The sequence below is a fragment of the Pipistrellus hanaki genome, assembly GCF_964339955.1.
Source record: "Pipistrellus hanaki genome assembly, chromosome: 16".
In the NCBI taxonomy this organism is placed as follows: domain Eukaryota; kingdom Metazoa; phylum Chordata; class Mammalia; order Chiroptera; family Vespertilionidae; genus Pipistrellus; species Pipistrellus hanaki.
In genome coordinates, this window is record NC_140518.1 from 11922676 (window position 1) to 11937672 (window position 14997).

A 14997-nucleotide genomic window follows, 5' to 3' on the forward strand; every position below is an offset into this window, starting at 1 on the left:
GAATTTGGAATTTCTGAGAGAACAGCAAAAACGCTACTTTCCAGGTAATTCATTATCGGTGGTTGCTTAGGAACAGGTGGGTTGTGCATCCACATGGAAAAAAATAGAATTGGACTCTTGTTTTACGTTATAGGGGGGGGGAAATCAAGTCCAGAAGGTTTGGGGGAATAAATGTCAGAAACAAACCTTTCAAACTCTTATTAGAAAATGTATGTGAATAATTTAGTGTTGTTCAGATAAGAAAGAGTTTCTTTAACCAGACACAAAAGAATTAAACTTAAACAAAAAGACTGATAAATTTTGCTACTTTAAAATTAAGAACCTATGCTCCTCAAAAGAGTGAAAAGATTTAACTACAATCTTGAAAGACATTTACAATCCATGTAGTTGACAAAGAATTTGTATCAATAATACATAAAGAATTTACATAATTTTGCCAAAACCGGTTTGGCTCAGTGAATAGAGCATCTGTCTGAGGACTGAGGGGTCCCGGGTTCAATTCCAGTGAAGGGCACATGCTTTGGTTGCTGGCACATCCCCGGTGGGAGGTGTGCAAGAGGCAGCTGATTGATGTTTCTCTCTCATCGATGTTTCTGGCTCTCTATCCCTCTCTGTAAAAAAAAAAAAAAAAAAAAAATCAATAAAATATATATTTTTAAAAGGATTTACATAGTTTTTCAAAAGAACAAATAGAAAAATGGGAAATAGTTATAAAGATGACTTTCTAAGAAAAGAAGACACATGACCAATACAGTTATGAGGAAACTGGAGGCCCATTGCTAGGAGACTCCTGCAACAGGGCTTCCTGCTGCGGCCTCCGCCACCCCACCTGCTTCCCTCCCTTCTTCCCCACCCCACCTGCTTGCTTCTCCGCAGCCTCTCTCCGGAGCAGCACTTGGCTTCTTTCTACACTGTCTTCAGTCTTTGCTCTGTGCCTGGATATACAAATTAACTGCCATCTTGGTTGGGTTAATTTGCATACTTGCTCTGATTGGCTGGTTGGTATGGCTTGTGGGTATCGGGAAGGTATGGTCAATTTGCATGTTTCTCTTTTATTAGATAGGATGCTCACCACATAACAGGCATTGGAGAAGTTGTAGCTAATCAGGATCTTTTTTTTAATATTGCTGCTGGGAATTTAAATTGGCCAAATCCCTTTGGGAAACAAACTTGATATTACCTTGTATAATTGGTTATTTGCATACTCTAGCAATTCTTTCTAGTTTCTAAAGAAAAATGTGTGCATACACATCAGTAAATACATATAATTGGAGATTTACCAATATCTCATAGTGTTCATAAGTTCACTGTTTGCAATTGCACCAACTAGGAAACAACCAAATTATCTTTTATCACAATAATGCATAAATATACTGTAATATATTCACATAATGGAATATTATTATTCAGTAGTAAAATAAATACACTACAGCTATATGCAAGCACAGGGCTAAATCTGAGTAATGTATATTTACATCTTGTCATGAGTTAACTCACAGATTTACCCAATTCTTTTATTGATTATACTAGAGGCCCAGTGCACAAAAATTTGTGCACTCGGGGGATCCCTCAGCCTGGCCTGTGCCCTCTCGCAGTCCAGGACTCCTCGGGGGATGTTCACCTGCTGGCTTAGGCCCACTCCCTGGGGGATTGGACCTAAGTTGACAGTCAGACATCCCTCTGGCAGCCCGGCAGGTGAACATCCCCCATTGGGCCCACTCACCCCCATTTTTAGTGCTTCCTTGGAGATGGGAGAGAATACCACCACTGGCCAGCCATGAGTCAGCTTCCAGCTGAGCAGAGCGCCCCCTGTGGAAGTGCACTGACCACCAAGGGCAGATCCTGTACTAAGCATCTGCCCCCTGATGGTTGGTGACATCATAGTGACCAGTTGTTTCCAGTAGTTCTGCAGTTAAGATCAATTTGCATATTATCCTTTTATTATATAAGAAAATATCTTATAATATTCCTCAACAGCTTTAGCTGTTTTTATTTTGGAATATACTATATATACAGAAATTACATAAAACAGCCTTATTACTTAAAAATTCAATCCCTGGTTGAAGCACATACAAGAATCAACCAATGAATGCATAAATAAGTGGAACAGCAAGTCTCTCTCTCATCAATAAAAAAATTCTCTTTGAGAATAAAGGATATTAAAGTACACTTATAATTAATGAAATATGGTATGCCTCTTAATAGTTTCAAAGTTTTATTCATATTGTTACCATATATGTTAAATTTTATTTCTAGAATGAGATCTTTATACAAAAATAATTTCTGATTGTGAATTGCTGGCATGTAGGAAAGCTCATAGTTTTAGATTATGCCATTTCCAAACATTTTACATAATACTTTTATTAATGCAAAAGCAAAAGTAATTTTGAACTTTTTTATATTTATGTACACTATTTCTTTTACTTATTTCAATTCATTGGCCAATAATTCCAGAATAATATTAAATGGAAGTAGTAATAGGAAGTGCCTTTAGTTTCGTTCACTTTTGTAGAAAACTAGAGGCCTGGTGCATGAAATTTATGCACTTGTGGGGGAGATCCTTCAGGCAGGTCTGTGCCCTCTCGCAGTCCGGGAATCCTTGGGGGATGCCTGATTGACGTGGGTAGCGGGCCTAAGCTGGCAGTCAGATATCCTTAGTGCTGCCGTGAGATTGAAAGAGGCTCCTGCCACTGCTGCTGTACTCACCAGCTGTGAGCCCAGCTCAGGGCTTTGTGCTGAGTGGCGCTCCCCCTGTGTTGATCGTTTGCCCCCTGGTGGTCAGTGCATGTCATAGTGACTGGTCGTTCCAGCATTCAGTCATTTTGCATATTAGCCTTTTATTACATAGGATAACGCTAGTAATTCTGAGTCCAGACAAATTTTACTGGTGTGCCCAATGGCTTGCTGGATAGCTTGATGTTCAACAGGTATCCCAATCTGAGCATTTCCAAAATCAATCTCCCACTCTAACAATCTTCTATTTCCTCTCTATACTCCTCATATTATTCTGTATTAAGTTTTCTTTTCAAATTATCTCTGTCAATTAGAGAATCCATCCTCCACCCAGCCAAGCACAGAAATCTGGATTCATCCTTGTCTCTTCCCCTTATGTAGAATTAAAAATTCAAATTGTGTGTGTGTGTGTGTACGTGTGTGTGTGTGTGTGTGTGTGTGTGTGTGTGTTTCTGAGAAGAGGATTCATAGTTTTGGTTAGATTCCAAATTTGGGCTCCTGACCCCAAAAGGTTTTATATACATATAGGAAAAGCCAAACTTTTTTTTAAAATAGCACTTTAAATAATTTGTTTGTTTGTTTGTTTTATATTTTTATTGATTTTACACAGAGAGGAATTGAGAGGGATAGAGAGTTAGAAACATCGATGAGAGAGAAACATCTCTTGCACACACCCCACTGGGGATGTGCCCGCAACCAAGGTACTTGCCCTTGACCGGAATCGAACCCGGGACCTTTCAGTCCACAGGCCGACGCTCTGTCCACTGAGCCAAACCAGTTTCAGCTAAATAATTAATTTTTTAAAAATACAAATGTGAAATGGATCTTTCTTTGTAAACAGATTAAGGGTTTTAAAATATGTATAATTTGTGTGCCCACCACAGTCAAGATACAGAACAATTCAATCAACAAAAAAATAGCTCCTGCCCTGGCCAGTGTGCTCAGTGGTTAGGATGTTGGGCTAGTGCACTGAAGGGTCATGGGTTTGATTTCCAATCAAGGGCAAGTACCTGGGTTACAGGTATGATTCTGGACTTGATCGCATGCGAAAAGGCAACCAATTCATGTGTCTCTATCACACCAATGTTTCTCTTTCTCTTCCTCTCTGTCCTTCCCTTCCACTCTTTCTAAAAAAAAAAAAATCAATAGAAAAAATCTCCTCGGGTGAGGATTAACAACAACAACAAAAAGGCTCCTTCATGTTGCCCATTTGTAGTCAAAATTTCCTCTAACCCCCAACTCCCTGCAGCCATTGATCTGTTCTTCATTTCTTTTCTTTCTTTTTTTTTTAATATATTTTATTGATTTTGTATAGAGAGGAAGGGAGAGAGATAGAGAGTTAGAAACATCAATGAAAGAGAGTCATCGATCAGCTGCCTCTTGCACACCCCCTACTGGGGATATGCCCGCAACCAAGGTACGTGCCCTCGACCGGAATCGAACCCGGGACCCTTCAGTCCCCAAGCCGACGCTCTATCCATTGAGCCAAACCGGTTTCGGCTGTTCTTCATTTCTATAGTTTTGCCTTTCACAGGGTGCCATGTAGATGAAGTTAATATTGTACATAACATTTGCTAGGTCCCCACCCCCCCAGCTTTGTGGAGTTATAACAGGTAACACAATGTATAAGGTGTGTGGCAAAATGCTTTCATACACCTATATATTGTGAAATGACGACCATAATAAGATTAATTAACCATTTGTGTGTGTGTGTGTGTGTGTGTTGAAAATATCTAAGATCTGTCTTTGCAACTGTATTATATAATAATACAGTATTATTAACTATAGTCAGCACTGCCAGGTATTAAAATGGCACTATAGCTGAAACTGGTTTGGCTCAGTGGATAGAGTGTTGGCCTGCGGACTGAAAGGTCCTGGGTTCTATTCCGGTCAAGGGCATGTACCTTGGTTGCGGGCACATCCCCAGTAGGGGGTGTGCAAGAGGCAGCCGATTGATGATTCTCTCTCATCGATGTTTCTAACTTTCTATCCCTCTCCCTTTCTTTCTGTAAAAAATCAATAAAATATAATATTTAAAAACAAACAAACAAACAAACAAACAAATAAATAAATAAAATGGCACTATAATGCCTTCCTCCTCATCTCCACCTTTTTGCTTTTCACTCTAGACATCAGCAACACTATCTGCTTGGAGTTGCCTGAACGGCCCTTGCTGTTTCTCGCCTCCATGCTTTACTCATATACCCTTTACCCATCTCTCTATTCTCCCTTCCTTCACCTGGCTAACTTCAATCGTCCTGTAAGGAGCAGCTCAGGGGTCACCTTCTTCATCTTCTCTTCTCTTCTACGCTGCACCCCTCCTTGGTGTTCACATAATGCTTTCCCATTAATTTACTACTTTGTGTGACTATCTCTGTTTCTGTTTATGCCCATTGCTTGTCAGTTCCCTCGGACTGGAATTGTTTGAGCTTGTGTCAACTAATGCAAACCTAGTCCTAACACATGGTAGACCCAAGTGTGGACTGAATCTGTTACATAGAATGATGAAGACTAGCTTGTCTGCGAACTCTCTCATTTACTCCAATTCCTTCCCTGTCTAGTATCATCGGAGAACGTGGAATATGTTCCGCAAAAGCTCTACACGGAGCTCTTCTTAGAAAACGGAGGACTCAAACGCTTAATAAATAAGGAAATGCACAGTGTCTCTCAAGGACTGTTGATTTTTTCTCGAAGCTGGGCTGTGGATGTGGGTTTGCAAGAGAAGCAGGAAGTCATCTGTGACGTTCTTCTACTTTCCCAAGAAAAAATCCCAGTCCTCTACACCATCCTCAGAAAGGACGATGGCTGCTGGGAGGACTATACGATGAGAGTCGCCCGTACCTTAAAGCAGAAGTTGGTGAACACTGGTGGCTACACCGGAAAATTCTGCCTTCTTCCCAAGGCCTTCCTGCTGAATCCTGACACAACAGCAAAAGCCCTTAATGGTTCAAAACTGCCAAGCTACCCTGTGTCCTATTGCAGGATGACCACGGAGGACATGGAAGTTCTATTGCAGTCCCTACTGATAGTGTTGGGTGGGTTCAGATCTTTGTTAAGTGAGGAGCTGGGCTGTGAGGTTTTGAACCTACTCACCGACAAACAATATGAGTTGCTTTCAATGAACCTCCGCAAGACCAGGTTGCTATTTGTGCATGGCTTACCTGGGTCAGGGAAGACCATCTTGGCCTTTAGGATAATGGAAAAGATCAGGAATGTGTTTCACTGTCAACCAGGTGGCATCCTTTACATCTGCGAGAACCAGCCCCTGAAAGATTTCGTGAGGTATGTAGCCTGACGGCATTCATTTTCTGTTCTTAAGTACGTTCAGATGGTGTGGCTTTGAGTTTACATGCTAAGATTCATATTGTTATTTACTATGTCAAGATGAGTTTAAGATAAGGTGACCAGGCATCCCGCTTTTGGCGGGACACGGGACAAATTGTTAAAAAGCGGGACGTCTGGTCACCTTAGTTTAAGAGTAAAATTGACTTCCTTTTCTTGATTGGGGACACTTGACTGTGTTTCTTACATTTTCAGCCGCAAAAACATCTGCCAGGCAGTGACCCGAAAAGCCTTCATGATAACAAATTCAAACTTTGAAAACATTCAACACATCGTCATCGACGAAGCTCAGAATTTCCGCACTGAAGATGGGGACTGGTATGAGAAGGCAAAAGCCATCACTCGGAGAGGAAAGGGTGGCCCCGGAATTCTCTGGGTCTTTCTGGACTACTTTCAGACCAGTCACACAGAACACTCTGGCCTCCCCGACCTTCAACACCAGTACCCAAGAGAAGAGCTCAGCAGAGTGGTCCGCAATGCAGACCCAATAGCCAACTACCTGCAAGAAATAATGCAAAAAGTCAGAGAATATCCACCACCTAACATCTCCTCCGAGTCCTTGAATATATTCAGGGAAGCTGAATGGTCTCGCGGTGTTCCAGGCCACTTAGAGATTAGCGAGCACAAGGACATGGAGCAGTTGGTAGATTATATAGCAGAAAAATGCCATTCACTTGTGAAGGCGGGGTATTCCTGCCAGGATATTGCTGTGATTTGCAGCATAGCAAGTGATGTACACAAATATACAGGTAAGCTTCGAAGAGCACTGAGGAAGAGAAAAAGGTCTCAGTCCAATGAGGAATCTGATCTGTTAGTAGTAGAAAGTGCATCAGCGATCATGGGCAAACACATTGTATTGGACAGCGTCCGTCGATTTTCAGGCCTGGAAAGGAACATTGTGTTTGGGATCAATCCAATAACAGCTCAGCCAGCTGTTTTCCACAATCTTCTGCTCTCTTTGGCTTCTAGGGCAAAGAAACAGCTGTATATTCTGAAGTTTTCCAACTGAAGCGAAGATCCTAATCTAAGTAGCCCTCATTTCTGTGAGTGTGAAACTATGTGATTTAAACATTAAGCATCAAATATTTAATGAAGACTCACTGTGGAGCTAAGTACTGGGGATTGGGGAATGGTTAGCAAATAAGACAGGTTAGATTCACAGAGAGCAAACCAATTCAAGAAATTTCAATGGTAGTAAAGGACACCAGAGTAGTAATTGGAGGGACCTGAGATGCAGACATTGTGTGTGTGTGTGTGTGTGTGTGTGTGTGTGTGTGTAGGTAGGCAGGTAGATAGGAAGAGGGGTTGGTTATTTAGGGTGGTCTGAGAAGTGCTCAGTGAGGGAAGTCATGAGAAAATCTCTGAGCTGTATGTGCCAGGCAGACTCAGATATTTTCATTATTATTATTTCTTAAATATATTTTATTGATTTTTTACAGAGAGGAAGGGAGAGGGATAGAAACATCGATGAGAGAGAAACATGGATCAGCTGCCTCCTGCACACCTCCTACTGGAGATGTGCCCGCGACCAAAGTACATGCCCTTGACCAGAATCGAAACTGGGACCCTTCAGTCCACAGGCCGATGCTCTATCCACTGAGCCATACTGGCGAGGGCTATTTTCATTATTTTTAACACAGCCCTGGTACAGAAATGCTTGACTATGACATGCTGGGAGGGTATGAGGAATGGAAACAGGTAGTATGTCTGGGCTCTTGTTGGCCAGGAATGATTGTAGCATGTTTCAAAATGTATGACGAGAAGGCACAAATTACATTTGGTGTTGTTCTTTCTATTGATTTTTAGAGAGAGTGGAAGGGAGGAAGGGGGAGAGAAAGAGAGAAACATCGATGTGAGAGACACTTCAATTGGTTGTCTCCAGCACTAGCCCCCACCCAGGGGCCTGGGATTGAAGCTGCAAACCAGGTGTGTGTCCTTGACCGGGAATTTGAACCTGAGACCCTTTGCTGTGCGGGCCAATGCACTAATCGCTGAGCAAGGCAGCCAAGGCGCAAATTATAATTTTTGAAACACCACATACATTACTTCATTATATTCCTTTTAATGGTGTTAGTATTTTTGTAACACAATTAAAAAAAATTATGTGTGCTTTTCACTTGAAATCTCAGGGTCTTTTTTTGTTGTTGTTGTTTTTTGTTAAATATATTTTTTACAGAGAGTAAGGGAGAGGGATAGAGAGTTGGAAACATTGATGAAAGAGAGAAACATCGATCAGCTGCCTCCTGCACACTCCCCACTGGGGATGTGCCTGCAACCAAGGTACATGACCTTGACCAGAATCCAACCTGGGACCCTTCAGTCTGCAGGCCGACGCTTTATCCACTGAGCCAAACCAGTCAGGGCAAACCTCAGTTCTTTAGCTCTGCTTCTTAATATTGTTCCTGTGAAGAATCTTAGATTACTATTCGAAGGTAAGATTGCCACAGTTGCTCAGGGAGACATATTGTATGTGTGTGTTTTAATATTTTAATTACCTTTTTAGAGAGAAAGAAAGGGAAAAAGAAAGAGAAACGTTGATGTGAGAGCAGAATATCAATAGGCTACCTCCTGCATGCTCCCCACTGGGGATTAAGCCCCAAACCCGAGCATGTGCCCTGCCTGGGAATTGAACTAGCAACCTTCGGTGCACATCCAACCAACTGAGCCACATGGGCCAGCGCCATTTCTTTTTAAAAAATATATATTTTATTGATTTTTTACAGAGAGGAAAGGAGAGGGATAGAGAGCCAGAAACATCATGAGAGAGAATCATCCATCAGCTGCCTCCTGCACACCCCCTACTGGGGATGTGCCCGCAACCAAGGTACATGCCCTTGACCGGAATTGGACCTGGGACCCCTCAGTCCACAGGCTGACGGTCCATCCACTGAGCCAAACTGGTGAGGGCCCACTGCCATTTCTTTGTGCGCTTTTGTGTGTTTTTTCTTTTTTTTTTTTTAATGAAAGAGTCCCTAAGAGGATGAATGTACTGAACTCAAGGTTACACTGTATTTTTCGTTTAATTTAATGACCAACGAAATCGAAATAACAATGTAAGAAATATGAACTTGAAGCTAACATTGGTTACTTCTGGCAGCTGGTTATAATATTAAAATTTTTGAGACACGCCCATGGGGAAGCATGGAATTAATTTATTGTGAGATGATTTGCAGCTAATGTGGAATAAGTTACACATCACTTAGGATAGTATAGAAAGACACTTTTAAAATAAAATAAATACAAAAATTGACAATTCTTAATACAGAACTAGATCAGTCAAGTTCACAGACTGTCTCTTTACCAATGTCTAAAAGGAATTGAAAAAAATAGTAAAACTATAGCCAAAAGTTTACCATCAAGAGAGAGGCAAAGAATGGAGCTCAACCTCATGACATAAACATTCAATAAATGTGTAGTGCCAGGTAGTATAGAAGGATCCCATGTATCTTTCACCCCTTCCTAGGCCATTTAATTTTCATGTGATTATTGCTAGATTTAGGTTTTCATCTGCTCTGCTTTGTTTGCTATTTTTCCATTTTTTTTTCTTTGTCCCTTCTGTTTTTTTTTCTTCTTTCTTTTCTTCTGCATCCTTTGACTTAATTGTGCATTTTAAAATAATTACATTTTTATCTTCTTTATTGGCCTATTTGTTATAATGTTTTGGTTGGTTATTTTAGTCATAGCCCTAGAGTTCATAGTATATATCTTTTAAAAAACATTTTTAGTTACTTTTTTTAGAGAGAGAGAGAAATATCTATGTGAGATGGAAACATTGATGGGCTGCCTCCTGCACTCCCTTCACCGGGGACTGAGCCACAACAGGGCACGTGCCCTGACCGTGAATCAAACGGCCAACCTTTTGGTGCATGGCACAACACCTAACCAACAGTCACACTGGCCAAGGCCACAGTATATATCTCTGAACTTTCAAGTGGTATTATTCCACAACAGTACTAGTATACTTCCATTTTTCTTTCCAAGCCTTTGTGCTATTGTTAAGGTATATGTTACTTCTATATATGTCATAAATACCATAATATGTTGATATTATTTTTGCTTTTAACTTTTTTTTTTTTTTCAACACGCAACCTGTAGGGCCAAAGTTTTCAGCCAATTATTTTTTAAAGAGATTTAAATACTATGGAAAAAAATTCTTTATACTTACCTATGCAGTACAATTTCTGGTGATTTTTATTCCTTTGTGCAAATCTAGATTTCCATTTTGCATGATTTTCCTTCTGTTCAAAGGAATTTAACATTTCTGATATGGCAGGTCTGCTGCTGCTGAATTCATCCAGGTTTTGCATGTATAAAACAAAGTCTTTAGTTCACCTTTGTTTTTGAAAGATACCTGCTGGGTGGAGGGCTACGGTGATAGTTTGTCTTTCAGTAACTTAAATATGTTTCTCCCTTGTCTTCTATCTTGTTTCTTTTCCAGTGATACATGTGCTGTCCTCCTTATCTTTGTACCTCTGCACACACTGTGTCCTTTTTCTCTGAGTACTTTGAAGATTTTCTCTTTTTTATTATTGACTTAAGAAAAATAATTATGATGATCTTTGGCAATTAAGAAAATTTCTTATGGTTGAGGTTTTTAAGAACTTCTTGCACCTGTGTGTAGTTTCACCAAATTTGGAAAAATTTTCAGCCATTATTCCATCCAGTATGTTTTGTGCGCCCTTCTCCTCTTCAGGATTGGAGGCTTGGAACCTGTCCCTTCTCCCCAAACTATCACTCAAGGTTGAGGGCAAAATAATTAAATTTTCAGACTTGTAACAACTTGGGATTTTCTCTTAATCATTCATAGCCCATCCCTGAAATAATTAGTGAATAGTGTACTTCAGTAAGAAAAAAAAAATGAACTGAGAAGAAAGTAGTGGTTTGAAGGAAGAAGGTTGAACAAATAAACCAGGAAAATATGAGGTAAACCTAAATGTTTTATTTGTCAATTGGCAAATAATCTCATTGCCTTCCTATATGCAAACTACATCTAGTTGAAAGATATTCTGAAAGAAAAAACCCCAGTACTAATTACAACAACAACAAAAAAGATAAACTAATTAAGAATAACTGTAATAAGAAATGTGTAAGTTCTTTATGAATAAAACCATGAAATGAAACTGAAGAACACAAAAGAGAACTTGAACAGATAAAAAGCACAGGATATTTTTGGATAAGAAGACTCAGAATCATAAATATATCCATTTTTACTAAGTTAATCTATAAATCCAATATCATCCTATAAAAATACCTACAGAACTTTCCCCAAGTATCAAAATACTTTTAAAGTTTATTGAAAAATAAAAAGCATGAGCACCCAGGAGAAATCTAAAAAGGGGAAAACCTGAGAGCAATTAGCATTACCAAATGTTAGAACATAAAGCTACAATAATTACAACAATGTGGTTTTATTAGGTGGCAGGAATGGAGCAGATTAGAATGTCCAAAAATAAATTAAAATATATGTGGGAATGTAGTATATGTTCAAGGTGGCTTTCAATTTTGTTGGGCAAAGATGGGTTATTCCACAAGTTATTTTGAATGACTTGGGTACATATCTGCAAAAAATTAGCCATTGGCTATATACATTATACTTGACAGCAAAATAAATTCCAGGTGGATTCAATATTTAAATGTAAAAATATGAAGTGATGGAAGTACATGAAGCCAAAGTAGGACATTCAATTTTTATTATGTCAGGATAGGGAAGGCCTAAATATAGTCCCTGATCAGAAACCACGAAAGAAAATATTGACTATTTTAAACAAAATTATCTTCGTAGTAAAAACACCATGAAAATGGACCAAGAAACAACACAACTGGACAAATATTCGCAACAAAAGTTATAGTTAAATAATTTACTCCTTATTTTTAAACAAGTTTCTAAAAATCAAAGAGAAAAATTCTAAGATCACAAAAAAGAAAAAAAAAAAGGGGGTGGGGGGGGGAGACAATGGATGTGAGCAAGAAGAAGAACTCGGAAAAGGAATTTAAAAGAGTTTCTAAACATGGAATCTTTAGTCATAATATAGATGTAGCAACTGAAAACTACAACAATATATCACTCCCTTCCACTTATTAGATTGACAAAATCATTACATTCCAACTTAATGATTTTACTGTTTGGCAGCGGAAAAGCACTTTCAGACATTGCTATAAAGTAGTACAACTTCTATCAAGAACGATCTACCAACATTTTATTTTATTTTATTTTATGTATTTTTTATTATCTACCAACATTTTATTTAAAAAATATATATATTTTATTGATTTTTACAGGGAGGAAGGGAGAGAGATAGAGAGTTAGAAACATCGATGAGAGAGAGTCATTGATCAGCTGCCTCTTGCACATCCCCTACTGGGGATATGCCCGCAACCAAGGTACTTGCCCTTGACCGGAATCGAACCCGGGACCTTTCAGTCCCCAAACCAACGCTCTATCCACTGAGCCAAACCGGTTTTGGCTCTACCAACATTTTAAATGCACATTTCCCATTAGCTAGCCATTCTACACATATGTTCAAAGATGTGCAATGACTTCTATACAGTTCATTGAACTTCACTTTATCTTTAATAGCGAAAGACTGCAAAATAGTAAATATCCCCCTCAATAGGTTGAATTGATTAACTTATGTCATACCAACACACTTCGATATTAATTAGATATTGATGTGGGACCACCTTTAAGATATATTGTAGGGTGAACAAAGCAATGTTTTTAAAATGTCCTTGACTTATAGAACTGATATGAAGATGTCTTTGTAAATACATTACATATTTTTGAAAGTGTACTAAAAAAACTGGTAATAGTGTTTGGCTCTAGGGAAGGACAAATGAATGTGAGGGAACACAGATGAGAAAAAGACAGCTTTTGATTTTTATGACTTTTGGATTTGGAGTAGTGCAGATATTTTGGTTAGTGATATGATTTTGCCAGTTGTGTGTTTGTACTTGTTTGTAATGGTTTTATGAATTACTTTCTTAGTTTTCTATTAATCCATACCATGGGAAAAGCCCTTCAAGATTATAATGAATAAGGATGTGTAGTGAGTGAGGAGGGATAAAATTTAAACAACACAAAAAATTTTAAAAATTATGTATAATACATCTTTGCTATATAGGATTTATAAGTGCTAATTTTTTATATTTGCTTCAAACTTTTTTTTAAAATGAAAGAAATAAAATAGCTTATAGAAATTTGAATTCATTGTTTTGTCTTTCTTCTATAACTTCTCTCCCCTTTGCCCAGCAGCAGAAACCACCATGGCTTTAGTGGGGATAGTTGCAAGCTACCTGATAACAGTTTTACACACACACACACACACACACACACACACACACACGGTGGCATCATCATTATCAGGAGTAGCATAGGATGAAGTGAAGGTGGAGGACAAGGCACTGGGAAATCACATGACTCACATTTAATTTCCTTTTTTTTTTTTTAATGTTATTGTTGAAAGTATTACTTATGTTCCCCTTTGACCCCCTTCTAGTCTGAGGCATTTAGTTTCTATGGAGTAAACTCTCCGATGGCTCTAGAATGAATAAACAGTAAAATAATAATAATAATAATAATAATAATAATAATAATAATAAATAGATATTGTGGACAAAACTATTCAAAAGATCCATGGAAAGCCCACAGGCTTTGATAGTTATCCCCTGTAAGTTGCAGGACAGACATGGCTGCGCACCATGCCGAAGGCCTGATGGTTAGGGTTGCTGAGATCAGTGTGAAAGCCTACAACCACACCAGGTCTCTTGCACTGAGGGAAGGGTATGGGTGTGGAAGGAGTGACACCCCGAGACATGAAAGAGGATGTTTGGGTAGGTGCTGGGAACTCTGGACCCCCAAGTACCTTTAGAGGGACAGGTACACCAAGCCCAAGAGAAGCAGCCTTCCTGGGCAAAGAAGCATTTTGAGAGGTTTGGGGCCAGCTGCCTCACAACCTGATGCTGATGTTCCTCAAGACTCGGGCCCCCCCCCCCCCCGCCCCGCATCGTAAGAGTTCGATCCCTACATGGCCAGAGATGAAGACCTATTCCCCAAGGAGATAGCTGGCAGTCAAAAGAATTTTGACAAAACCGGTTTGGCTCAGTGGATAGAGTGTCAGTTTGTGGACTCAAGGGTCCTGGGTTCGATTCCTGTCAAGGGCATGTACATTGGTTTTGGGCACATCCCTGGTGGGAGGTGTGCAGGAGGCAGCTGGTCGATGTATCTCTCTCATTGATGTTTCTAGCTTTCTATCCCTCTCCCTTCCTCTCTGTGAAAAAATCAATTATATATTGAACAAATATATATATATATATATATATATATATATATATATATATATGAACAGATATATATATATATATATATGAACAGATATATATATGAACAAATATATATATGAAGAAATACACACACACACACACACACACACACACATATATTTGTTTGTTAATCCTTACCTAAGGATATTTTTTCCATTGATTTTTAGAGAATGGAAGGGCAGTGGGGGGGATGGGCAGATAGAGACATCAGTATGAAATAGACACATTGATCGGTTGCCTTCTGCAGGGATGGCAACTCCAGTCCTCAGGATATTCCTCAACACATACTTCCTCCCAGTGTCAGTCCCATGCGTTCTGAAACCTCACTTTCCATATCCCCTTTCCCCCATTCCCTGCCATTTCTGTGTTGAATCAAAGCCCTCACCTTACTTTTTGGTCACACCACCTCTACTTCCTTTCAATTAGGGCTCTTCTTCCTGTCTTACCTAGCAATATTCCAAGGTAATTTTTTAGCCATGTGACATGCTGATTGATGCTACTCCTGTCCTCTCCTGCTCTGGAACTTCTAACTTTTCTGGGCAGTGTCTCCTCTTCTGCCATCTGAAGAATCCCCATCAGCAGGTTTTTGAACCCGAAGTACAG

General features: G+C 39.4%; 1 protein-coding gene and 1 long non-coding RNA gene across 2 annotated transcripts in view; one reads left to right on the forward strand and one right to left on the reverse strand.

Annotated features, from left to right (window-relative positions):
- The window catches only part of SLFN5 (schlafen family member 5), a 13868-nt gene extending 5442 nt beyond the window's left edge, over window positions 1-8426 (forward strand). Inside the window, exons 3-5 of the mRNA XM_084863438.1 lie at window positions 1-44; window positions 5295-6015; window positions 6271-8426. The exon at window positions 1-44 is cut by the window's left edge and continues 82 nt beyond it. Of these exons, the coding sequence (XP_084719564.1) occupies window positions 1-44; window positions 5295-6015; window positions 6271-7084 (1579 nt within the window). The 3' untranslated portion in view covers window positions 7085-8426. The remainder of the gene's footprint in view (window positions 45-5294; window positions 6016-6270) is intronic.
- LOC311611449 overlaps window positions 1-14329 on the reverse strand; it is a 38817-nt gene extending 24488 nt beyond the window's left edge. Inside the window, exons 1-2 of the long non-coding RNA XR_014793114.1 lie at window positions 13478-14329; window positions 8420-13368 (exon numbers count right to left, since the gene is read on the reverse strand). This is a non-coding gene — a long non-coding RNA (uncharacterized lncRNA). The remainder of the gene's footprint in view (window positions 1-8419; window positions 13369-13477) is intronic.
- Between the last annotated feature and the right edge of the window lie 668 nt (window positions 14330-14997).